This window comes from Hyaena hyaena, unplaced genomic scaffold (genome assembly GCF_003009895.1).
Source record: "Hyaena hyaena isolate Hyena2069 unplaced genomic scaffold, ASM300989v1 scaffold_98, whole genome shotgun sequence".
Lineage (NCBI taxonomy): Eukaryota > Metazoa > Chordata > Mammalia > Carnivora > Hyaenidae > Hyaena > Hyaena hyaena.
Window position 1 is genome coordinate 3,363,177 of NW_024080730.1, and position 25,087 is coordinate 3,388,263.

The window sequence follows — 25,087 nt, forward strand, 5'->3', positions numbered from 1 at the left end:
GGAAGTAAAATGAAATAGGGAAGGCTTTATATTACGTACTGGAGTCGTAGATGCGCTTAGTTTCCAGTTCCTGAAAGTTTTTTGCTCTGGAAGTTAGATTCATCAAAAGTGACCATCTTCCCAAATTCTGTGAGGAGACCTGCATTTAGAATTTTCTTCCCAATTCAGATCATCTTCCTTGATTTGATTCAGAACATCTGTTGCATGGTGATTACATTGGGTTTACAGCTTCCCCTTTGTGGCTTGAAAGGACGCCCCCCCTTCAGGTTCCGCTGGACCCCTCCTTGAGGACCCTGGGGGCACAGTGCCCCTCCGAGGCCTTGCCCTGCACACTTGTACTCCCTGGTCGCTTCATGTTAGGTCAGACTTGCTGTTTAGTGTCTCATGCAGCAAAGGGTCTCCCTGATCATGGCCTAGCTCGCCCTGTTCTCAGCGTGCGTCTCTTTCAGGCCCCGGTGTGCCTACACCTGTCACGGCCTTCGGTCCTCAGGGTGACTCCTCGTGGTGGATTCTGCCCTCGTGTTCCTGCACAAACGGAGTACCATTCAGGCGAGAGTCCTGAAGTTGTGAGAAGTGAAGTGATTTGCCCGGGGTCACGCAGCTAGCCAGAGGCGGAGCCAGGCTTCTGTGGCCTATCTCAGACAACAGCGGGGATCCTAATCACGATCCTGTGCTGTGCTCGATAATCTTAACCATGATCCTGTGCTGTGATGATAATCTGAATGATTCCATTCAGAATAACGGCAAGCGCGCCGATTGCAGAGCGTGTCAGGGCAGACAGATAAAGGCAACACGCTATGCTGTGTTTCCCAAAGAAAAACAGAATGTACGTATTCGTAGATTACAGATATAGCTCGTGTTTCCTGGTATTTACTTTTTTTTTTTTTAATATTTTATTTATTTCTAAGAGAGAGAGAGAGAGACAGCGTGAGCAGGGGAGGGTCAGAGAGAGAGGTAGATACAGAATCTGAAACAGGCTCCAGGCTCTGAGCTGGCAGTCAGCACAGAGCCCGACACGGGGCTTGAACCCACGAACCGCGAGATCATGACCTAAGTGAAAGTCGGACGCTCAACCGACTAAGTCACCCAGGCTCCCCCCGGTATTTACTTTTTTAAAGTATAAGCGAGGTGCCCTCATGGTAGAAACTAAGCCATCTTCAGGGTCCCGGCGACAGTGGTGCCGTCCGGTCACCCACTTCTCTGGGCAGCAGGCTGTGATTCTGTCACCAGAAGACCCGTGAAATGCCCCCTGAGAGCGTTCTATTTTCTGTCTCAGTGGAAGAGCGTCACTGAGCAGTTAAAGAGATTTCTTAACTAGATCAGTCACTTCTTACTCCGCGAACGCACACAGAGCACCTGCTTTGCTCGGTGCTGCGGGGCCCCGGAGCTCTGAATGCGAACGAGGGCGATCTGTCTCAGCCTTTCCGGGGCCCTCCATCCGGCAGAGGGGTGGGTGACAGCAGCGAAGGGCGAGCCCCATTCGGTGCCTGGTGGGCTGGAACCCGGCACATCACGGCCTCTGGGGGCTACGCGGCGGCTCCCTCCGTGGTCACTTCCCGGAGTGTGTGCTGCGTGTGGGCCACGCCCGGCGAGGTTGTCGGAGCACGGGCTCCGCCGCTCTCGCCGCCGCACAGGGCAGCTGGGCCCTTCTCTGCCAGCCAGCCACGGGCAAGGGCGCGGGGGACCCCAGGGCTGGCTCTCCTCGGAAGCAGCGGCCGCAGGCAGCGGTCTGGCGGGCCGGGGCCGGGCCCAGAGCCCAGAGACCGTGGGCTGGGGGCCGATGAGCCCCTGGCGCTCTGGTCCTGAGGAAAGATGGAGGCTGAGCCCAGAGGAAGAAAGAAGAGCGGGCGGGCGTCCTGGCAGAGAGCACTGCTTTCCCGAAGGTTCCTGAGACCAAAGGGCGGAGGAGGGCCGGAGAGAGGCCGCAGGGCCAGGGCCTTGGGCACGTGTTGGAATCCAGGTCTTTCCTGGAGGGTTTGGAAAGACCATCTGCCCCTCGGCCGCCTGGAGGTGGGCAGCGGCAGCGGCGGCGCTGGCCTGAGGGGTGGGCAGGGCTGGGGGACGGGGCTGGCGCTGGGCGTGGGCGCTGTGGGGCTGCGAGCAGCGCACCCGGGCTTTAGCCCAGTAGGGGATGGTGGCCGTGCCGTGGGCTCCGGGACTGGGCGGCATCCCCCAGGTGGCGGGGAGCACGGTGCACGTGCCTCTCCGCTCCTTGACGTTGGAGTCACATGGAGAAGGGGTGCATGTGGGAAGCCGTGTCCAGTCCCTTTTCTGAGAGCTGCTTGGGCAGCTGAGGATCCCGACAGGAGACAGAGCGGAGGGGACCCAGGAGCAGGGGTGCTGCAGGCGGGCGGCCCGGGGAGCCAGCCGAGTGTTTGTCGACGGGCGAGGTTTGTAGGGCAGTGGTGGGGCGTGGGGAGGGGTGCTGACCCCTGAGCCCGGGCTGATCTTGGAAATGGAAACACACCTGGCCTGGGAGCTTAGGAGGAAGGCAGAGGGGTCCGCACTTCTGCGCGCTGCCTGGGGGTCTTCTTTGCACACTGAGGTCTGCAGAGCCAGTCACCCCCCAGGTTCTGATTCTGCGGGTGTCCGGCTAGCCAGGTAGGTACCCTTCCCACGGCTCACGGGGAGGAGCTGGGCCACACCTGAGTCCAGGCTGGACCTGGAGCGGAGGAGGAGGAGGAGGAAGGTGAGGCAGGGTTAAATGCTGATGGCCAGGAGCCGGGGAGGGGGAGCGAGGGGGCGGCGGGAGGCGGTGTTGGGACTGCAGCCCGTCCCCGGTGGTGTTTGCTTTCCTACCTGTGCTGAGATTAGCCGGCTGATTGGTTTGTATGATGTCAGGAAACGGTTCATAAGGACTGCGCCTTCTAAATGGCAAGAGTGGATACAAGATCTAAGCTGGATGCCACGTGGTGACGTTGCCATGGTCACCGGGGGTCTCCATGGGGCGTGTGTCTGAGCAGAACTGCAGCCTGACCTGGTGGTGTACGTCCCCTCTGCACGGTCACCGCGGTGAGGTCCTCCGCTGCAGGTGCGCCTGCAGCCCGGGAGCCTCGTCCAGTCTCAGCCTTGAGGCCGAGACAGACCACAGTGTGGCCCCAGCCCGTGACCTCAGCGCTGACCTCATTTTTTGCATGTTTCCTCAAGATACGCTCAAATGCAGCCGCCACCGTTGCCACAGGCGCTGCGTGCCCCTGCCCGTCCCGAGAAGGTCCCTGCCCTGTGGCGGCCCCGGCCACTCTGGATGGTGGACCTCAAGGGTTTGTCGTGTCTGGGAACTTCCTTCTGAGGCCGCCATAATAACAGCGCTTGTGATGGCAGTGGCGGCACAGCGACCAGGGCTGGCCGTGTGCCCGGCTGTGTCTTAAACACTTACAAGCGTGGTTTCAGCCACTCCCAGCAGCGCTACCAGGTGGGTGTCGTGCCGAGCCTGCCGAGCCTGGCCCGGCCCCCGCCCTGCCTCGCACGAGTTCGAGGACTCCGGGCGCCCCCCTGGCCAAGGCTTCACAGCCAGCCCGGCAGTCAGGACATTAACCGGTTTTTCTCATTTTAGGAACAGTATGTGCTTATTGGAGGAAACGCGGAGAATCCCGTGAATCAGGGTCCCCCGACTCCATGTTTGGTGAGGCCTGGGTGGCCTTTGTTCAGTTGAGGACGTTCTGAGCCCGGGAGTTGTGTCCCTGTGTGTTTGCTCTCCAGGGGTGACGGTGGGGGATCAGAGAGGTGCCGTCAGTGCTGCGTCCCCCCATCTGGGTGTTGGTGGGCGCAGGTAGTTGTGCCAGAGACGGGGAGGGGGCTGTGGGGGGTCAGCATTGGGAGGACGGCTTTCCAACGACAGGCCCCCCCCGACCCCGTGTGCCTCCTCCATCCGTGTACGCCCCCCGTCCACCTGTGCGCCCGTCCCCATGTGCCGCCTCCGTCCGCGTGTGCCCCCCCCGTCCACGTGTGCCCCCACACCTCTGGCTGGGCCCTCGTTTGTCTTTAGTGACCTTGACTTTCTTCGTCATGAAAAGCGTGTGCCAGCAGCCACCTGCCGGCCGCTGAGCTATGGGAGGGCCGTGGCCGTGGCCGTGGCCGGGAGGGGTTCCCTGGAGGGAAGATGCTGTGTGGAAAAATGTTTGACTAGCCTGACACCTATTTAGAGTTTGAGTTCCTGGTGCCCTCAGGCAGGCGCTGCCTCCCCCCTCCCTAGATTCCGTGTCCTGCGGGAGGGGGGCACATCCACACTGGTCCCCCTCCTGGCTGCGCATTGCCCTCTGCAGGGGAGCGGGAGGCATGGGCCACCTGGACCATCCCCCGAGTCAGCGAGTCTGAGCAGCAGAGTCCGGGGCGGGGGCGCTGGGGCAGTGGGGCCGCTCCCCCGGAGCCCTCAGGCCGGGTCCCCAGAGCCAGCTCCTCAAGGGCAGGAGGGGGGGTGGGGGGCACCTTCAGCGGGGGGCACCCTCTGTGTCTCTCTTGGCTTTGACAGCCCAGGCGTTGATGCAAAAGTGCTCGTGCTCTTTGTGCGTCGAGAGCCTGCAGAAGCAGCGCCCCCTGCAGGTGTGCGCCTCTGCCAGCAAGCCCTTTGGGTTAAAAGCAGCTCTACGCTCTGCCCCTGGGAAGCCTGGTCGCCGTGTGCTGGGGTGGGGGGTGGGGGCTGTGTCCCGGGAGACGGCCTAGGAGGCCCCAAAATAGTGGGAGACCCCTGCCCGTCACGGGCAGCACTGCAGGGTGGGCACGCGTTCCGCCATGGGCTCCCCCATTTGCTCAGCAGATGTGTTGAGTGTCTAGAATGTTCCAGGCTCTGTTCTACATGCTGAGGGTATGTAGGCAGAGTATGGGGCAGACGTAAAGAAAGGAGTGACGCGTTAGAAGTGAGCATGAGGAGAGAAGGCAGGAAGGGGGCACTCATCTGGAATTACATCCTGGGGGACCTAACAGGCCACAGCCAGGCAGCGGAGCCCCGAGGAAGGGCGGAGCCTGGCCACGTCCGGGGGAGCGTTCCAGGCTGGGAGGGTGGGATGAGGGACCAGGCTCATGTGGAGTGAGCAGGCCAGGCTCCTGTGGAGTGAGCAGGGGCTCATGCGGCTGGGTAGGGTGTGTGGGGTGGGGGCAGGGGCTGCAGTCAGACGCCCGGGGGACCTGTGTGTCGGGGTGTGGCCAGGAGGGGGGCGATGGACGTGATGTGATCTTGCACTTCTCAGCAGGCCACGCTGGCCACTGTGTTGGGCAATGGCAGGCTGCCCGTGGGGGAGCCTGCCGTGTGGAGATTGGGGTCCCGGGTGGGCTGGGCCCGGGAGGAGGGCTGCGTCTCAGGTACCCGTGCAGGTGGGGCTCCCAGACTGTCCGGCAGCTTGGCTGTGGGCATTCCTGAGTGTGATTCGTAAAGGGGGGGAGCTCCAGTTTAGGGGAAGGGTGGCCCCCATGGCTGCATGGGCTGGGCGGCTGTTCCGTCGGGGTTGGATGAGCGGGAGCCCTTCTGGGGGTGCACCGGGGAGGGGAGCAGGTGGGCTTCCAGGAAAGCCTGTTTTAAGCATTCATTTGAGAGCCCGAGGACTTTTCCCCTCGCGGTCCACCCCGTTCCTGTGGGTGGGGAACTCGGGGTTCAGGACCTCCCCGAGAAGCGGGCCGTGTCGCCTTCCAGCAGCTGGGAAAGTGGCACGGGCCTCCATCCCCCCGTGGGCCCACCCCACCTTGTCCTCACTGCCGGCGCCGTGTCCGGGAAGTCTGCCGATGGCTGGACCTGCACGAGTCTCTGGCGGTGGAAGCAGGGGGCGCTGTGCCAGGGGGTAAGCAGGGGCGGGGGAGACGAGGGTCAGAGCGTCCCCTCCCTGTCGCAGGCGTCCCTGCTGTGGGTCCGGCACGGTGACGCAGTGACCTTGTAGTGTCGGGCCGCTGGCTCGTGGCCTCGTGCTTCCCCGCTCCGAGTCGGCCCCAGCCCAAGAGGATGTCCGTAGAAGCACACGGGCCCTGGTCCTCTTTCCACGCGTTGCTCAAAAGAGTGAGGTAAAGCATCTGGGGGATGACAGCTTAGGCGGCCTGTGGTTACCGCCACCGCTGCCCGCTCCCTGTGTGGGGCGGCGCTGGCTCTGTGCCCCTCCTGCTCAGGCTTGGGGCAGCTCCTGACCCCGAGCCCCGCGGGCCAGGGATGGACACAGCTGGACGTTGGTTAGGGTGGCAAGAACAGGTTTTATCCAGTGGTGATAGAAACCAGGTGATGGAGCCCTGGGGACGAAGAAGGGGGTGGCGGGGTGAGCAGAGCTCGGTGGAGGAGGTGAGAAATCCCCAAGGGCGGGGAGTGTCAAGGCCGTCGCGGCGCTGTGAGTGCTGCTGGTGGCCCGTCTTTCCTGACGACTCCCTCTGAGAGGGTGGCCTTCGGGTGGTTGAGAGCCACCTGGGGTTGCAGGCGGTAAACACCCCAAATGCTGCTGCTTCAGGACTTGATCTGAGGGGGGCCGGCGGAGCCTGCCGTCGGGTTTGGCGTTTTGGGGGGCCGTGATCCTCCCAGACGTGTGGGAGTCCGGGGACCATGCCGGTGCAAGGGCCCAGCCCAGGCGTGCTGCGTCCTGGCCCCCTGGTGCCCCCCAGGACTGGGTGTGCGCAGCCCCCCGTCCCATAGCACGTGTGTGCTGCACAGAAGGGGCTGTGTGTGTTCAGTCGTTTTTCTTTAGTGGAGGTAAAACGCGTGTAACACACAGTCCACCATCGAAACCGTGTCGAGAGAGCACACGTCTGCAGCATTTAGCGCATTTACAGCGCCGTGCAGCCCCCGCCCTTATCTGTTCCCGAAACACGTCTGTCCCGCAGCAGAGACGCCGTCAGTGACCCCCACCCCCCGCCAGCCCCGGGGAAACGCTGTCTGCGTCCGACGCTCTGTCCCGGAGAGGGCTGGCGGGCAGGAGGCTCGTGCCCCTCTGGCCCCGCGCCCGGGGCCTCCGCCGCCGACTGATGCCCTGTGCCTGTCTCTGCAGCTCCCGCCTACAGGTCCATCCTGAGCATTAGTGACGAGGCCGCCCGGGTGCAGGCCCTGAACGAGCACCTCAGCACGCGTAGCTACGTCCAGGGCCACGCGCTGTCCCAGGCGGACGTGGACGCGTTCAGGCAGCTCTCGGCGCCCCCCGCTGACGCGCGCCTCTTCCACGTGACTCGGTGGTTCAGGCACATAGAAGCGATCCTGGGCGGCCCCTGCGGCAGAGGCGAGCCCTGTGGGCACCAAGCAAGTGAGTAGCGGAGTCCCCAGCGCTGCGAGCCCCTCCTGGCGGTGGCCACCTCCGAGGTCAGGGCCCCAAAGACGTGTGGCGCCGGTCAGCCGCCGTGCCCAGGGGAGCGCTCGGGGCTGGCTCCTAGAAGCGCACGCGGCACGCGGCTCCCTGAGTGGAGGCGAGGACACGCTGCGCTGAGGGGCGGCCCTCGCGCCAGGCCCCTGTGGGCACTGTGGCGGAGAGCCTGCGGTCACGCCGCCTTCGAGCCACTTCCCGCCCGGCCCGGCTTCCACCTGCTGCTTCTTCCCCGCTCCTTGCATGCGCTGCGGTGCGTGTGTCCACCAGGTTCAGGCAGCTCCGTCCGAAAACAGTCCTGGGTGACGTTGGACTCTCTGAAAACAGGGCAAGTGTCATTTCTCAGCTTTGAGCTGAAATCCGCCACCCAGTTTTCGCTCCAGCCTGTGAGAGCTGCTGCGTCTGTGACCGCGTGAGGCAGGTTGCTTTGCGGATACTTCTGGGAAGTCTTAGGCGCTCCGGCCCTGCGATGGACCCCGCGCTGCTTTGCCCCCTGATGCCTGGTGCCCTCGAGCAGCTTGCTCCCCCCTGGCTGGGGCACTCGTGCCGCTTTGTGGGAGGGGTGGGCCACGTGCTGTCTCGGGGGGTTCTGCTGGGGGGCGCTTCCAGGGGCTCTTCCGGACCTTCAGGGGCGGCATTGAATGCTGCACCACACCTGTAGCGCTGCCCTGGTCCGTGCGGGGTCCCCTGCCGCAGCGGGCGGGGGGCGGCGTCCCTCCTCGAGTGCCGGGTACTGTGGGATGTGGGGTCCTCGACGTCCTGCCGCAAGCGCCCCTTCCCCAGCACACGGTGGGCGCTTTGTGTACGTGATCTCCTCCCTGTGTGTCCAGCATGGTGCCCGGGTGAGGTCAGCGGTGTTGGCTGTGTCTCCTCCGAGGCTCAGGTGTCGGTTGTCCCCTGGGTCCCAGCTCAGGACACAGTGCGCGGGGGCGGAGGTCAGGCTGGGCCCGGAGCTCCTAGCCTTGGCGGTGGCCTGGCTCGTGCTCCATGGAGGACCTCGTTGAAAGAAAGGTGCAGACGCACATCACCAGGGACGTCAGGGCATAGAGGCGGGACTCTGCTCCTGCAAACGCCTTTTAATCCACGCAGGGGAAGACACTCGAGGCAGAGCGCACCCTGCGCGTTGACCAGGCTGCGCGAGGCTGGCTCGGAGGCGGTGGGGAGGGCACCCGGGAAGCCACCCATAGCATCTCCTGCCCCGTCCCTTCCAGGTCCCGCTGTGTGAGCGGGGCCCAGTGTCCTCTCCCATGTCCCAGGGGGGACAGTAGCTGAGCACGGCTCCGTCCCCGAGGCCTCTGGAGGCCTGCCCTGGGCATGCGGCCCCTCCCCGGCCCCCGGCCCCGTTCCCTCCGAGTCTGCTCTGCCAGCGCCCGTGACCTGGCTTGTCACTGATGCCGCTAGCCCCATTCCGTGCCGGTTACTGGCGGGCCATCTGTGTCCCTCCCCACGACTGTGGGGCCTCAGCAGCCCGAGCACCCTCGTGGGCACGGGGTGGATGTGGGCGCCCCGGCCTTCGTTCTTGCCGCCCCCTCCGAGCCCCGTCAGCCTCCTCTCCACGGCTGTAGCACAGGGGGACCACTCTGCTCAGGGCCTCGCCTTCCGCGTCCCTGAATGTGGAGGGCCCGGTGTGTGCTCCTGTCCCCCAGCAGGACCCTCAGGGCGGGCTGGCCGCACCCCGGCGACCTCCCTACAGCCGTGTTCTTCACTGTGGCTCAGAGCGGATTGTGCGGTTGTGTCGGGTGCAGGTTTGCACCCTCACGGCAGCCCCCTGCCCACGACAGGGCCTCGGGCGGTGGGGGGGGAGCCAGGTACGTGTTACATGAACGAATGCATGTTCGTTGGTTCAGACAGAAACGGGCACGAAGACTTAGCCCCCGGGGTGGCCCCGGCCGTGGCAGAGAGCTGTGTGAGGCGCAGGTCGTGGCGTGCCGGGGCGGCGGGCCGCCTGTGCGCAGTGCGCGGGGGCGCCGGGGGAGTGCTGGTGGAGAGCTTTCCGCAGTAAATCCAGGGTCCTCGTGTGATGTTCTCCAGTTTTCCCCTTTGGCAAGTCCCTATTTGCAGGATGCCAGCGTTCCGTGAACCCGCCACCCCGTGTGACAGTGGTGGCCCTTCAGGGCGTGGCCAGGCTCCCTGGGTCCACCCCGGGCTGTGTCCTGAGATGGTCGGTGGTCTGGGAAGTGTCTCCAGAGTCCCGAGCCTTCCTGCTTAGCGCGAGCACTACTGGTCCCTGGGTCAAATCGGTGTGAGCGACAGCTCGGCTGATGTCTCCAGTCACCCTGGACGGCAGTGTGGACTCTGTTTCGGGGGTGGGGGCCCGAACGAGGGAGGAAACGGATGGCGTCGTACACGGCAGATGGCATACCCTCGAGTCGCGGAATGAGCGCTTCCCTCAAGGGCGTTTGCTGCATTTGAAATGAACCTGAGATGAGTGTGCTGCTGCACTGAGGGCGTGGGCCCTCCCGTGGCGGGGCACCGCTTGCGGGCGCTGGCCTGGAGGGGGCTCCTGTGGGGCACTGTCTCCTCCCCTGCCTGCTTCCCGCCCCTCCTGCGCGCATGTGCACACACACACACCACTCACACACATGCACGCACGCTCCCACATGCTAATGCACACATACACCAACACACACATGCACACCAACACACATGCACATGCGGGCACTCACGCAAGCACACGTGCACACACACATCCACACGCTCACACACACGCATGGCAGCTGCCTTCCTCCCCCCTCTCCTCTGCCTGTCCGTTAAGTCAGCTTCCGTGTGGCTGATGTGACACGTGGGGCAAAGGGCCATGCCCAGGCCTGGCTTCTTGGTGGGGCCCATCCTGTGCCCCGTGGGTGAGGCACCCCGCTGGCTCTGTGGGCGGAGCTAGTGGACGCAGTGTTGTAGCACAGGGTGCTGGGCTCCCACGATGGGGTCGCGCCCCTGCAGGCTCTCAGGGCGCAGGCTGCGTAAGTCCCGCCTGTTGTCCAGCTGGACGCACGGGCCCGGGACCCGCTGAGCCGCAGGGGCCTCCCGAGACCCTGCTGAGGAGGGGGCAGCGGCAGGAGCAGGGGGGAGACCGGGTTGTGGGTGGCAGTGAGGGGACAGAGCCGCCCCACGCCGCCTCCGGAGCCGGTCAGGCACCAGTGTGGAGCTCGCGGCTGCACGAGTCTGCTTCGGGATCGAGTCGGAGGTGGCCTGCATGTTGGGGGGAGGGGCAGCGCAGCACTGAGAGGAGCCGGCCACGTGTTCGCCCCCCTCAGAGGGAGACGGGGCTGAGGCTGGAGGCCGTTCTCTCCCCCGGCCCGTCCTGTGCTGCCCCGGAAAGCAGCCCGTGTGACGCATGTCCCTTAAAGCCGCCACAGAGGCCTGTTCCCTGGCGGGGGGAGGGCACCCCCAGTTGCGTGCCGCATGAGAGCCCCCTCCTGGCAGCAGTGGTGGCCACTGAGCACGGCCGCGAACGGGGGTGGGGGGGGGAGACACGGGCTGGAGGAGCGGCGGGCGCTGCTGGGCACGGGCATCCCCCCGGGCCTCCCTCGGCCATGCTGTGGTTCCGGACGTTGCGTGGAACGTGAGCCAAGCAGAGAAGGGGTCGCGTGTGACGTGGTGATGCCGGCACAGCCGCGTCATCCAGCCCCGTTGGGCGGTTCATCGGGGAAAAGCCAGGCGTCGCGTAGGTGTGATCTGTGGTTCTGTGACCCTCCCCACTCTGTTCCCTCGCAGGCAGAGGTCGGCGGGGGCAGCCTCAGTGGTCTCCTCCAGCGGGGTCTCCACCATGCAAGCTCCGCCTTTACAACAGCCTCACCCGGAACAAGGTCAGGAGGGGTCACGTGGCAGCGGGGGGTGGGAGGGCCCTGGCAGCCACATGCCCTTGCGGAGCCCACGACCCCGGGCAGCTGCATCGGGCTCTGCAGTAAGTGCACACAGGACTGGAGATCAGTCAGCTGCTCGCCCTGTGTCCTCCGAGCGGCCCGGGGACAGTGGTCCTCTGAGGGGACCCCCGCGGGGGGAGGGGGACGCTGCGAGGGGAGGGCCGCCTGCTGGCCCAGCAGTGCCCTGACCACCCACCCGGCCGCCCAGGCGTAGACGCCCGCGGCCACTCAGAGCCAGGCCAGGTGTTGGCCTGCTTTCGGAGAGGACACGTGGTGGCAGCGGGTGGCACGGCGCAAGCCAAGCCAGACGGCCAGAGCGGCGGCCTGGCTGGCGTTGTTGGGCGCCAGCCGGGTTTGGAGGAGAAGGTGGGATTGGATCCCAGTTGGGTGGGGTTTGCTTGCTTCCAGCCGCAGGTGGGTTAGAATTTCATCAGTGAGCGCGTGGGGACGCGGGGACGGGGATTCCAGCCAGAGTCACGGAGCTCTCCGTCCCCGACATCTGTGGTCTTTGTCAGCAAAGCAGAATTGTCCTTGCTGAATCCTGTACGAACAAGCCGCAGGGTCCTCTCTGGTGCGGGCTGGGGCAATCCCGCGCGGCGCCCCTCACACGCTAATGGCGGTCGTTCCCTCATGCTTAACAAAGGATGTGTTTATACCTCAAAACGGGAAGAAGGTGACGTGGTACTGCTGTGGGCCTACCGTCTACGATGCCTCTCACATGGGGCACGCCAGGTGGGACCTGCTGCCGGGCGTCCGGCACGGGCGGGGGTGGGGGTGGCCAGGCGGGACCTGCTGCCGGGCGTCCGGCACGGGCGGGGGTGGGGGTGGCCAGGCGGGACCTGCTGCCGGGCGTTGAGGTGTGGGCCCCACGGGAGCATCTCTGCCCTTCAGAGATCTCTGCTACAGGGACCTGAGATTTGAGAGGAAAGTCGAGCCTGAGCCTTCCTTAGTTCTAAGGTAGAATTCTCACTCTGTAAGTCACGGGCACGCGTGGTAGAAAGGTTGGAGAACTCAGGTCAGCCACAGAGCCCTGTCCAGCCGTGGTGTGGCCGGGGTCCTGCCCGTAGACATCTTGTCCCGTGGCTCTGGCGTCAGGCTGGGGGCCCCACGGCGGTCACAAGCCCTGAGCAGGGTGGTGGCTGGCAGTTGGCAGTGCCATGGGAGCCTTCCCCCGTGGCCGCTCGTGTGGCTGGGCCCAGGGGGTGCGTGGTGGGCCACGGGAAACGTCTGTGCGCGGCTCCAGGTCCTACATCTCCTTCGACATCCTGAGGAGGGTGCTGCGGGACTACTTCGGGTTCGACGTCTTCTACTGCATGAACATCACGGACATCGACGACAAGGTGGGGCTCTCGGCAGGTACGGCGGGGGCTGGGAGTAAGCGCCGGCGGGCCGGGGCCGCGTGCGCATTGAGTTGTGTCGCGGTTCGTACGAACGACGGACGGTACGTCTTCAGGTGCGGAGATGCCGTGAGAGACTGCGTGTGCGGGGACCCGGCTTGCCAAGCGCCAGCCCAAGGTGCTTCGTGGCTGCAAGCTGTGGGTGGCATGTGGTTTTGTGGGCAGCTACGTGAGGGGCGGGGGAGGGCAGCCGATTTCCTTGAGCTCAGAGAGGTCACGGAAGGAGGGCGGTGTGACCGGCCACCCAGCAGGGCCCAGAGTCTGGCCATTGCGGGGACGGGGTTGGGGGGGCGCTCTGGGCCTGACCCCCGGCTTCCCTTTCCTCCCCACAGATCATCCGGAGGGCCCGGCAGAGCCACCTGTTTGAGCAGTACCGGGGGCGGCAGCCGCGGGCGGCCCGGCTCCTGGAGGACGTTCGCGCCGCCCTGGAGGTGGGCGCCCGGCGTCTGCTCCTCGGCCCCCGCCTGTCCCTGGCGTGGGACGGTGTCCACAGCTACAGCCAGCGCCGTCGGGGCACCGGAGTTCTGGTCCACGTGGTCCCCGGGCCTGTGGGGAAAGTTGCCAGGAGAGACACACTTGGCCGGGGCGTGGAGTGAGGGGCTGTGCCTGCCGCACGGGACACCGGCAGTTGGTCACAGCGGCAGTGACGCACGCCTGCCCGTAAAACGCCCCGGACGCTCCTGCGCCTTCGGTGCTGAGCTCACAGCCACGTCCGAGAATTCTGAGTGCCACGTGGAAGCTGTCCAAGCCTCTTTAGTTGGGGGGGGATTAGAAATTTTCACAATTATTTGCAGAAATTCTTAACAACTTAATATTTAAAGTAACGGTGTCACAAAGTGTGGTACTAACAGGTTAACATTAGAATAAGTCATTTTATTCAGAGGATAATTACTGTTCAGTGACGGCAGCAGTGATGAGCGCTCACGTGTGTCATGTCTACGAGAGGAAGTAGGAGTGACAGTAGTCGCTGGCTCACCAGTCCCCAGGTGCCGCCCGCCCGACTGTGGGACCCCAGGCACAAGCATTTCACACCACAGAAACAGGCCCGGGGCACGAGGAGCAGGGCTTCGGGCCTGTCGCCTGCCGGACCCGCCCCTCCCTCGGGGAAGCGAGGACCACACCCTGGGGACACTTGCAGGGCAGTGGGAGGGTCCCTGCTGTCCGGGGAGGAACCCCCGCTGGACAGCGTCCGTCTGACCGCTCTGCCCTGTGCTTGCAGCCGTTTTCAGTCAAGTTAAATGAGACCACGGACCCCGACCGAAAGCAGATGCTGGAGCGCATCCGGCACGCGGTGGAGCTGGCCGTGGAGCCTCTGGACAGAGCCGTGCGTGGCGGCCTCCCGGCCGAGGAGACTGACCGCTGTGCAGAGGTGAGGTCTCCAGCGTGTCCCGCTGACCTTGGCCTGAGGTGGCTCGCCACTCGCAGGTTCCGTCCCGTGCCTCTGCGTGCGGCACCCGGGCCCCACCACCCTGGGGCCGAGCAGGCCTCCCCTCCCCGCCCCCCACGTCCTCACAGGCAGGGGGCGCATCAGACACGTGCGAGATCATTCCAGGGGCTCCCAGTGGACTCCCCTGTGTTTCTCGGCAGCACCTGCAGAGAGCGGAGTGAGGCTGCAGTCGACCTGGGCCGTGGGGCCCCGCGTGGGTTCCCTGCTGGACCCAGGGCCTCCTGGGCAGGCTCCCCCGCGCTCCCGGGATCACTGGATGCACTGGGGCCTCGGGAGGCTGCCCCTTCCCCTGCACGCTGGCGCCCCCTGCTGGCTGTCCTCTCCGGCACTCAGCGGGACGGGTCCCTCCGGGGAAGCTGGGGGAGACGAGCACCCGGAGCCCGCCTGGCTCAGCCTTCGCTTTTACGTTCCTCTTTGCCCGCTTCGGGCCTGCCGAGCCGCGTTTTCGCCGCACCCGCTTCCGCGTGGGCCCCGCATCGTAGCTGGCCTTCCTTCCGTGGGCCTCCTGCGCCCGCTGTCTCCCCCTCTCCTGGGACGCCAGTCACGTTTCCCGGTTACCAGCGGTGTGACTGGGGATTGTTTCCTCAATGTTCCGCTGCTACCCTTTCCTCAGAAGAGTGCGGTAAAGCAGCCGTAACGTAACATCTGCCATCCTAACCGTTTATGTGCACAGCTCTGGGCACGGAGCTTGTTCATGCTGTTGTGTAGCCATCCCCACCCTCTGTCTCCAGAACTTTCCGTCTTCCCAGATGGAAACTCTTGTCCCCGTGAAACACGGGCCCCCTTCTGTCTGTGTTGAATAACACAGCTGTGAGCCGGGATGTGCAAACATCCCTTCCAGTCTCTGACTTTAGTTCCTCGGCCTGGAGATTCCCGGAGTGGAAGTCTGGAATGTCTGGCAGTTAGATTCCAGGATTCCAAGAATCCGCCACCGCGGTTTCCATAGCAGCATCCAGGCTGCGGTTTCCGACCGTCCTCACCAACACTTGTTTCCGTTCTTCTGACGGAGACCTTCCTGAGGAGTAGGCCGTGGCCCGAGGGGTGGGGGCTTAGGCTTCCCTGATGGCCAGTGAGGCCGAGCACTTTCCCCTGAGCTCAGAGTCCTTTTCTGTCTGTGGACGCACGTTTCTTCAGGCTGTGCACGTGGGGCGGAGCCGCGGGCTGTGGGGTCCCCAACACCAGCCACACGAGCGGTGATTCTCTGGAAGGATGCACAGGACTCGGCGTAGACTTGTCCTCACGTCAGAGGGGTCTCACGGGGGTGTGGCTGGAGGGTAGGCTCGGGCGAGTCTGGAAGAATCCACACACAGGCTTCCGAAGCTCCCTGGTTCCTGTGAGCGGACGCAAGGCACACCCTCCCCCCACCGGAAAACGCGTGGCCGCGCTCGGGAGACATTCGTGCGCAGGGAGTCCGTGGCTTCACCGGGTGCTGTTGCGTCTGCGGCTCTGCCCGGCACCCACCACGGCCCCGGAAGCGAACAGGTTTACGTTTATGTGTCAGCCCCTCGCATGGATGGCACGGGGTGGGGCCAGGTGTCCGGTCTGCTCCCTCCGTTCAGGGACCTTTCCCCTTGGACTCAGCAGGGGCCACCCTGCCTGCAGGCCTCTTGGGGGCAGGGGCGGCGGCAGCTGGGGCCCGAGTAAGTGTCTGTGCCCTCCTGTGTCTGTGACACGTGTCCGCTGCTGTGCGCCGACACAGGACTGCCACGTTCCTCCCTTTCCTCGGTGGCACGGGAGCCAGCGTGAGACGCAGCAGTTGTGGTTTGCATCTGCACTTCTTTGACCTCTTGCGAGATGGCCTCTCCACGAGCTCTCTTGGTGGCCGTGGTTCTGGGCACAGGTCCCCTGCCCCATTTTCCAACGGGCGTGTTGTCTTTTTCTTACAGGTTTGTAAACACTCTTAGTCCTGGATGCTGATCCTTTGTCATTTAAATATGTTGCAAACACTTTCTCCTCATCTCTGGCTTTTCACTTTGTTTTAATAACAGAGGGTCTGAATTTTAACTCAGTCAAACATACCATTTTTAACGCTCTTTTGTGTCCTGGGTCAGGTTGTGAGCACGTGGGTGCCTGGGTTCCCCGCTTCTGGCCACACACCCGCCCTGTGTGAGCATCTCGACGGCCATCCCTGGTGCCGGTGAGGGAAGAGGCCAGGGCTCGGTGGCCCTGCTTCTGCCCTTCCGGCGTGTCTCGAATCGTCCGCGTGTCCAGGCCCATGGGAGGCACGGGCGGGACTTTAACCGTCGATGCAAGTGTCATTTCAGACCGGTCGGTCCCTCTGTTCTTTCTGTTTCTTTAACGACTGGTTTTTAGAGCAGTTTCAGGTTCAGCATGCCCACCTGTCGTCATCACCGAGAACCCGTAGCTGACACAGTTCTGTCTTGGGAGGGGGGGTTCTGTGGGTGTGGACAGATGTGTAGTGGTGCGTCCGGCTAGTCCCACATCAGGCAGAGGAGTTTCCTTGCCCTGAGAGTGCCGTGTGCCCGCCCGCTCGGCCCTTCCTGTCTCCCCTGGACCTTCCCGTCCCCCTCCGTCCCCCCTGCCCTCCCCGTCCCCCTCCCTCCCCCCTCCCTCTCCGTCCCCCCCACCCTCCCCATCCCCCCGCCCTCCCCGTCCCCCTCCGTCCCCCCCCTGCCCTCCCCGTCCCCAGCCCCTGGAAACCGCTCATCTGTCTGCTGTCTCCATGCTTCTCCCTTTGCAGAACGTCACAGACTTGGCATCGCATGCCATGTGGCCTTTTCAAAGTAGCTTTTGTCACTAAATCTACATTTCAGGGTCCTCCACAGCGTCTCATGTGTCTTTAGTGCCGCTCGCTGGACGACCCGCACCTGCCGAGCGCGTCTTTGTGGCTTCCGAGGGTAGGCAGTTGTGAGGAAGCTGATAGAAACATCTGTGTGCAGGTTTTCGTGTGGACGTAGGTTTCTGGCTCCTTTGGGTAAATACCAGGAGCACGGCTGCCGGATCAGATGTGCAGGCTCAGTTTTGCAGGAAAGCAGCACACTGTCTTCTAGAGTGGCTGCCCCGCCCCCACCCCCAGCAGCGGGAGGAGAGGGAGGGACGGAGGGACGGAGGGACAGAGAGACCCCCTCCTGTCCCGGGCTCCCCGGCGTGGAGTGCCGTCTGTGTATTTTGGCCATTCCGATAGCTGTGCCACGGCACCCCCTGGTGGGGTGTGGGCTTCCCGACGGCATCAGTGGGGGCATCTTTCCACGCCCTTGTCTGCCGTCTGGCCTCTTCTTCGGGGAGGGGCCTGGCAAGGTCTTTGGCTCACTTTCCATCGAGTTGTTTGTTTTCCTTTTGTTGAGTGCACACAGGTTGGGTAACAGCCCTTTACCGTGGTGTCTTTGGCAAATATTTTCTCCTCGTCTGAACTTGTCTTTCTGTGCTCTTGGCCGTGACGTTCTCAGAGCAGAACTCTGTGGTTTTAATACAGTCGGGCGCACCACTTCCTTTCCCAGACTGAGTTGGCACCACACGCAAGCTTGTGTACGCCTGCTCCTGGGTGACCTCCAGTGTCACAGCTTGCGTGTCCCTCCCAGATGCACCATCCTGCGAGTCACTTGTGGTGAAGGGTGAGAAGAGTGCGCCTAGTTTCTTCTTTTTGCAAGTGGGCATCTCATTATTCCAGCACCTTTTCTTTCTTTCAAGTGTTTATTTTTTAGGGAGAAAGAATGAGGGAGGGAGGGGCAGAGAGAGAGGGAGACGCAGAATCCGAAGCAGCTCCAGGCTCTGAGCTGTCAGCACAGAGCCTGACGCGGGGCTCGAACCCACAAACCGTGGGATCATGACCTGAGCTGAAGTCGGACGCTTAACCGACTGAGCCACCCAGGCGCCCCTAGAAGTGTGTTCTTTGATCTCCACGTGTTGTGGGGTTTTCTACCTCTCTTTCTGCTACTGGTTTCTAGTTCAATTTCACAGTGGTCTAAGAGCAGAAACAATATATGATTTCTGTTCTTTTATTTATTTTAATTATTAATGATCATTTATTGAATAAATGAAAAAAATGGGGGCGCCTGGGTGGCTCAGTCAGTTAAGCGTCTGACTTTGGCTCAGGTCATGATCTCTCGGTTCGTGGGTTTGAGCCCCGCGTCGGGCTCTGTGCTGACTGCCGGCTCAGAGCCTGGAGCTGCTTCAGATTCTGTGTCTCCCTCTCTCTCTGACCCTCCTCTGCTCACGCTGTCTCTCTCTCTCTCAAAAAATAAATAAAACATTAAAAAAAATTGTAACTGTAACAGAATCAGAAAAATTCGCTGAAACGTACATTTACGATTATGAATTTTTCACTCAGCGAACACATTCTTGTAGCCACCACCTGGATGAAGAAATGGAACCTTGCCGAGCTTCCCAGAAGCCCCCTCCTGCCCACTCCCAGCAACTGTCCCCCAGAGCTCACCACGGTCCTGGCTCTTCAGCATTGATGGCTTTGGCGTGTTCCGGGCTTCCTGGCGGGCTGACCCTTCAGCGCTGTGTCTGTGCGATGCGCCTGCTTTCCTTGTGCGGCTGTGCCCGTGCCCGGCCGCTGCCGAGGGCCCCGCGTGTGAGCTCACCCCACGGCGCGTTCTTTGTCCTGCCGGTGCTCGAGGGTGCGCGGCTCGGTCGGGTGTGCTCGGAGGAGCGGGCGCCAGAGGCCCATGTCTGTCCACCGCAGGCAGCCGTGTGCGGGCGCTCGGGTGCTGGGCAGGGAGGTGTGAACTGCTGCGCCCTTGGGAGCTGCCCCCGTGTGTGTGTGTGTGTGTGTGTGTGTGTGTGTGTGTGTGCGCGTGTTGTGTGTGCATGCGCGCCTCTCAGCCATTTGCAGGCCTTCTTCTGGGAAATAATTGCCTTTTGCCCATTTGTGATGGGTCGTCTGTTTTGCTTTTTCTTGGTGGGAAGGAGCTCTCTGCACGCTTGCACACATCTGTGAAGGACACATGTTTTTACGCTCTGGCGTCTGCCTTTCATTCTCTCGGTCTCGTCTTTTGATTCGTTTCTCCTGTTTCTTTCGAAGTACTATAACCATCTCTGTCTTCCGTGCCCTGGGCTGGCTGGGACCTCAGTCCAGTGTTGGATGGAGGTGGGGGAATAGGTGTCCTTGTCTCCTTCCAGGTGCTAGAAAAACGGCTTTCAGTATTTTCTTTATAGCAAGGTGACCTTTTTATTAAATTTAATTGTTTTTTACTTTACATCTCAGTTGGCGCCTGGTGCAGCAGTGACTTCAGGAGGAGATTCCTTCGGGCCCCTCCCCCTCCCGCAGCCCCTCCAGTAACCCTGTTGTCTGTATGTAAGAGTCTCTTACGTTTTGTCCCCCTCCCTGTTTTATATTATTTTTGCTGCCTTTCCCTCATGTTCATCTGTTGTGTGTCTTAAAGTCCTCATGTGGGTGACGTCATGTGATGTTTTTCTGGGACTGACTTCGCTTAGCACAGTGCCCTCTGGTTCCATCCACGTAGTTGCAAATGGCAGGATTTCGTTCTTTTTGATCGGCGGGTAATACTCCATTGTATACATAAACCACATCTTCTTTATCCATCCGTCCGTTGATGGACATCTGGGCTCTTTCCAAACACGGGCTGTTGTCGATAGCGCTGCTGTAAACACTGAGATGCACGTGCCCCTTCGAAACTGCGCTCCTGGATCCCTTGGGTAAATACCTAGTGGTGCAGTTGCTGGGTCACAGGGCAGTTCTCGTTTTCATTTTTTGAGGAACCTCCACACTGTTTCCAGAGCGGCCGCACCAGTTCGCATTCCCACCAGCAGCACAGAAGAGCCTCTTCCTCCGCATCCTCGCCGCCATCTGTCGTTGCCTGAGTTGTTAGTGTCTCGGCCATTCTGACGGCTGCGAGGTGGTATCTCATTGCGGTTTTGATTTGCAGCTCCCTGATGATGAGTGATGTTGAGCATCTTTTCCTGTGTCTGTTGGCCATCTGGACGTCTTCTTTGGAGAGGTGTCTGTTCGTGTCTTTTGCCCATTTCTTCACTGGAATCTTTGTTTTTTGGGTGTTGAATTTGATAAGTTCTTTATAGATTTTGGATACTTACTCTTTATTTGGTATGTCATTTCCAAATATCCTCTCCCATTCAGTCCGCTGCCTTTTAGTCTTGTTGTTTCCTTTGCTGTGGAGAAGCTTTTTGTCTTGATGAGGTCCCAATAGTTCATGTTTGCTTTAGTTTCCCTTGCCTGGTGTGGTCCGATGCCCTGCCTGAGGGCCTGCACACGGCCAGCACGGCTGCCCGGGAGACCTGAGCCGCGCCCCTCACGACTCTCCTGGCTTTGCAATCTGCTTTGTGGGAAAGTAACTCCTGCTTTATTTCACTTATTTTCACCGTGGCAGCACGGTACGCTTTCCTCCATCCATTTAGTTACTTTTGATCTGTACATGTCTTTTTATTTAAAGTGGATTCCTTTTGGGCACCTGAAAGTCGGGTCTTGTATTTTGATCCCCTCTGATGATCTCTTTTAATTGGGCTTTAGACCATTGACGTTCAGAGTGGCGCTGACGTCCCTGGAGTCTTACCCACGCTGTGCACTACTCTCCGTTGTTGCCCGTGTCCTCTGTTCCCGTTTTGTCCTCCACTCCTTTTCGGTCTTCATGGTTTTCATGAGCGTTCCACGTGATTCCACTCGCTCTCCTTTTATAGCATATCAGTAATGCTCTGTTTTTAGTGGTTGCCCTCGAGTTTGCAGTGTACACCTAGGCCTGATCTCAACAAAAATAGTCAACCCCCGTGGTCATCAGAGCGCCCTCCCGCCCTTGTGTCATGGCCGTCGTTCCTCTTAGCGGTCGGTAAACCCGGAGGGCACCGTGCCTACCTAAATAGGTACATAAACGTGCAAATCGATGCATTCCTAATAGTCATTTTGGACCAACTGTTCTCTGTTAGGTCAGTTAAAAAAAAAAAATAGGAGTTCTGGGGCATCTGGGTGCTCAGTCGGTTGAGCATCTGACTCCCGTTTCGGCTCAGATCATCATCCCAGGGTCACGGGCTCCAGCCCCACGTCGGGCTCTGCCCTGACAGCTTGGAGCCTGCTTGGGATTCCCTCTCTCTCCCTCTCTCTGCCCTCACCTGTTCACTTGTGCGCTCTTTCTCTTCTCTCTCTAAAAATAAAATAAATAGTTTTTATTGTGCCTGCACTTGTTCTTCCTCTGATGTCCCTTCTTACCCGACGTAGACCCAGGTTTCCGGCCTCTGTTACTTCCTAAAGAGTTTCCTAGAGAACTTCTCTGGACGTTCCTTGCAAAGCAGGCTTACCGGCAACAAGTTCCCTCGGTTTGTTTGCCTTTGCTTTGCAGACTCACGTCACCGGCACAGAGTTCCAGGGTGGCGAGCGTTTTGTCTCCGCACTTAAGTATCCCCCGTGCCTTCTCGCTTGCACGCCGTGTGAGGATAAGTCAGGCGCAGCTCTCGCCTCCGCTCCTCCGACAGGCGAGGGGTTTTCCTCTGACTTCTTTCAGGATCATATCACCTTCGATTCTGTGCAGCCTCAGCACGGCGTCGGGTACGGCGTCCGGGTGTCGTCCTGCGCCCGCGGTATAGTGTGCGACCCGCGCGGGGCGCCCTCGCGCGGTGGGGTTTCCCATGGTTCTCCCTCCCTTTCCCTTGCTGTCCTGGGCACGTCTGTGGCGGTCCCGGGTCCTTGGCTACCCTGTTCGGTTTTGTTCAGTCTTTGGGAGCGAAGCCTTTCTGATTTTCAGTTTTGGGGGGTTCTCTTCCATTGTCCTCAAGCCCCGAGATCCTTCCGTCGGCCACGTCCGATCTCCCGATGGCCGCACCCAGGACGGCCGTCGTGTCCGTCCCGCTGTGGTTGACCCCCGCCTCCCGCCTCTTCTCTCAGGACCGCCTTCCCCCCGCTCGCCTTGACCCTCTGATCCTGCGCCGTCGGCCGTGTCCGTCGGAGCCCTGAGCGTATTAGTCCCAGGAGTCTTAACCCCCAGCTCTGACGGGCGCGGGGGCCCTGCCGCATCTGCTGCCGCTGCCACCGCCCTGTGTCCTCACGTCGTTCTCTGCCGTTCGGCGTGCCGGGTCACGTTCCCACGATAGCGGCCGTGGGGCACCTGGCTGTGAGCGGCCAGGCAGGGAGGTGACCGGGCTGGGGCCGGGCCGAGTGCCAGGCCCTGGGTGAGGTTCTGTCTCGAGCGAGCCCACACCTCTGGACTGTGCCTCCCTGGCACCCGGCCTGGGGGGCGGGGCTGGGCCTCCTGGCGGGTCCCTTTGGCTGCCCGCCGGCCAGCAGCAGGTGTGTCCCACGTGGGAGCCCCTAGCTGCGCCTTTCCCGTCCGTGTCATGTGTACAAACGCACCCCCGTGTCCTCACCGTGTCTGCCGTATCCACTTTTCCTGAACTTTCTCCCTGCACCCTTTGGTCTTGGCCCGGTTGCCCCCACTGGGGGACCACAGGCCGCCTGCCTGTCCCCACACGCCGGTCAGTGCTCCGGTTAGCCTGCTGCAGACGCCGGGTTCCCGCGGAGCAGGACTCCGGGTCCCCCGGCCCGCACGGCTCAGGCCACGGCCAGGATGCTCACGTCACGTCACGTCATGGGTGGACGTCTCCCCCGTCCGACGACAGTGCTGTGGTGATAGGACGCGCCTCGCTCCCGCGCTGCCCGTGACGTGGGGCTGTGTCCTCAGTCGATGGCCCCTGACGGTCAGGGCGTCCCGGTCGTGAGACCTCCCTCCGGGACGAGGCCTGCCATCTCCGTGTCCCCGCCGTGGATGACCGCACTGTGCGCGCTCCCGCCTCGCGGCAGCCACAGCCCCGCCTGTCGTCCCCAAGGCCGCCCCACGCCTCTGACCACAGTAGTCGGGCCTCGTGACTGTGCCGCATCTCCGAACCTCCCGCTTCCGGAGGCCGGTGTTGGTGCCGCGCCCTCGGCATGTGCGTCGTGGCCTCACGGAGACGCGGCCCCTGGCGCGCGGGGCTGGGCGCGGCACGTCCCTGGGCACGAGGCCTCCACCGCCGCAGGCCGGCTGCACGGGGTGTGAGCCTGTGAGACCAGGCTCGTGTGTGGATGCTGTGTCTTCGTCGCAGGTGTTGTTGGAAGAAGCAAAAGATCTGCTTTCCGAGTGGCTGGACTCCACGCTCGGCAGCGAGGTCACGGACAATTCCATCTTCTCCAAGCTGCCCAAGTTCTGGGAGGAGGAGTTCCACAGGGACATGGAGGCCCTGAACGTGAGTGTCGCCCGGCGGCCTGCCCGCGCTCCTGATGACCGCCGTCCGGACCGTCTTCGGTCAGGGCTGACGCGAGGGCTCCCTGGCGGCCGCCAGGTGCTGCTGCTTCCCGAGCGTGCCGTTCCAGAAGGAAGACGGGGACTTGTTCCTGTCACCCCCAGGTTCTCCCTCCGGACGTCCTGACCCGGGTTAGCGAATATGTGCCGGAGATCGTGAACTTTGTCAGGAAGATAGTGGACAATGGCTATGGGTAAGCCGGGCCCTCCCCGTGGGAGCCCAGGGAAGGAAGCTTGTCCGGGGAGGGCGGCCGCCCCACCTCTGCTCCAGGCGGCACAGGGCCGGCAGACGGCGGCCTGTTCACGCACTTGTCACTTTGCACACGGCCCTGGGCTCCTCCTGTGCCCTCAGCATGTCCTCCTACCTGGACACTACTGAGGGGTCACATGGGCTTAGGGCCCCCCCGGTGACCGCGCTTCGCTCCTGTAAAGACCCCGTCTCCAAATACCATCCGGTCCTGACACTCGGGAGTTTGGGGAGGACACGCCTGAGCCCGTGACCTCACCACGTGAGCAGCCGACCCTCACGGCAGCCTCTCTCCTCGCTGCTCTGAGAGAGAACGCTCCGGGTTTTCCTTGCTGTGGCTGCCGCTCGCCCAGGCATTTAGCTGTGCGGACGCCATGTCCTTATTCAGGGCAGGAGCGAGAGCAGAGGGGGCGTTGGCTGTACCCGGCCTGCCCCGACCACTCTGCCCACCCCTCCCCTCTGCCCCCAGCACTTGCTGGTGTAGCTTGGGGCCTGGCCCCGCACCTGGGGCCGAGCCCACCAAGTAGCCTGCCTGGGGCCAAGGCAAGGATGGGGTGCTGCAGAGAGCGCCCGCCTGTAAGCCACCTGCAGGGCCACGGCTACGACGTGAGCATGGGCCGGGGCTGCTGAGCGTGGACCTGCTGTGTGTCTGGAGGTGGTGTTCCTGCCGTGCGGCCTGTGACGAGAGCCCTTGTCCACAAGTCACCTCCCCAGCCCCGAGCCCCTGGGCTCCCCTCCTGGCACCACCTGATGCACAAAACACTGTCCGAGTCTCCAAAGTCAGCGCTGTCGGAAATCACCGACGCTCAGAAGCGTAACTGGGGGCACGGGGTGTGCGGTGCTGGGTGCCCGTTCACTGTGCCCCTGCTCCGGGAGCGCCCTTCCCCGCCTCATGGCGAGATGAGGGGTCACTGGGGCGATGTGGAGAGCGGGAGACCTGGTGTGGGGCCCGGGGCTGCACAGGCTCCCGGGAAGTGGTGACGCCACCCCCCCCCCCCGACACGGTCACTGCAGGGCAACACGTGGTTGTGCCACACGGAGGGTCATGGGCAAAACCAAGGTGAGAGAAGACAGGTCGCTCTCGGCTGGAATAATCTGGAGTGCTTCTGGGAGGCAGCGAGCCTTATGGGGGCCGTGCGGGAGGGTAGAGAGCAGACAGAGCGAGGGAGGGCACGCAGGGACTGCGTTGTCCCCAAGGCGGGGGGCAGGGCGGGAGCTGCGTGGCCACAGGACGCGAGGCCGAGGGTCTGCAGGGGGCGGCGCTGCCCCGAGAGCGAGGACTTGGCCCCCGTGACGAGGTGTGTGTGTCGGGCCCATGCGGCCTGCGTGGCGGCCGTGGCTGTGAGCTGCTGCATCGTGGAGCCGTGGGACGGCCGTGTAACGCTGGGCTTTGCAGGTCGTCCTCCCGCGAGGCGGCCGGGCCGTTTGTGCGTGTCCTGCTCTGCAGCAGCCTCGCTCTTCTTTCCCAGCTACGCTTCCAACGGGTCCGTCTACTTTGACACCGTGAAGTTTGCTTCCAGCGAGAGACACTCCTACGGGAAGCTGGTGCCCGAAGCCGTCGGGGACCAGAAAGCCCTGCAGGAAGGGGAAGGTAAGCAGGGCCGGGCGAGGAGGGTCAGGCCCTGGCAGCACGGCCCCTCCCTCACTCCAGCCTGGCCCGCCTGGGCGCCCGGGAGC

The 25,087-nt window shown here is 62.6% G+C and overlaps 1 protein-coding gene across 2 annotated transcripts in view; it reads left to right on the forward strand.

Annotated features, from left to right (window-relative positions):
• The window catches only part of CARS1 (cysteinyl-tRNA synthetase 1), a 42,094-nt gene that overhangs the window by 2,212 nt on the left and 14,795 nt on the right, over window positions 1–25,087 (forward strand). The window contains exons 2-10 of one of the 2 annotated variants that reach the window (XM_039235380.1): window positions 6,951–7,199; window positions 10,968–11,059; window positions 11,760–11,848; window positions 12,360–12,456; window positions 12,846–12,944; window positions 13,733–13,882; window positions 22,967–23,107; window positions 23,269–23,357; window positions 24,880–25,001. In XM_039235380.1, the coding sequence (XP_039091311.1) occupies window positions 6,951–7,199; window positions 10,968–11,059; window positions 11,760–11,848; window positions 12,360–12,456; window positions 12,846–12,944; window positions 13,733–13,882; window positions 22,967–23,107; window positions 23,269–23,357; window positions 24,880–25,001 (1,128 nt within the window). The remainder of the gene's footprint in view (window positions 1–6,950; window positions 7,200–10,967; window positions 11,060–11,759; window positions 11,849–12,359; window positions 12,457–12,845; window positions 12,945–13,732; window positions 13,883–22,966; window positions 23,108–23,268; window positions 23,358–24,879; window positions 25,002–25,087) is intronic. The other variant, XM_039235381.1, reaches the window with a different exon arrangement.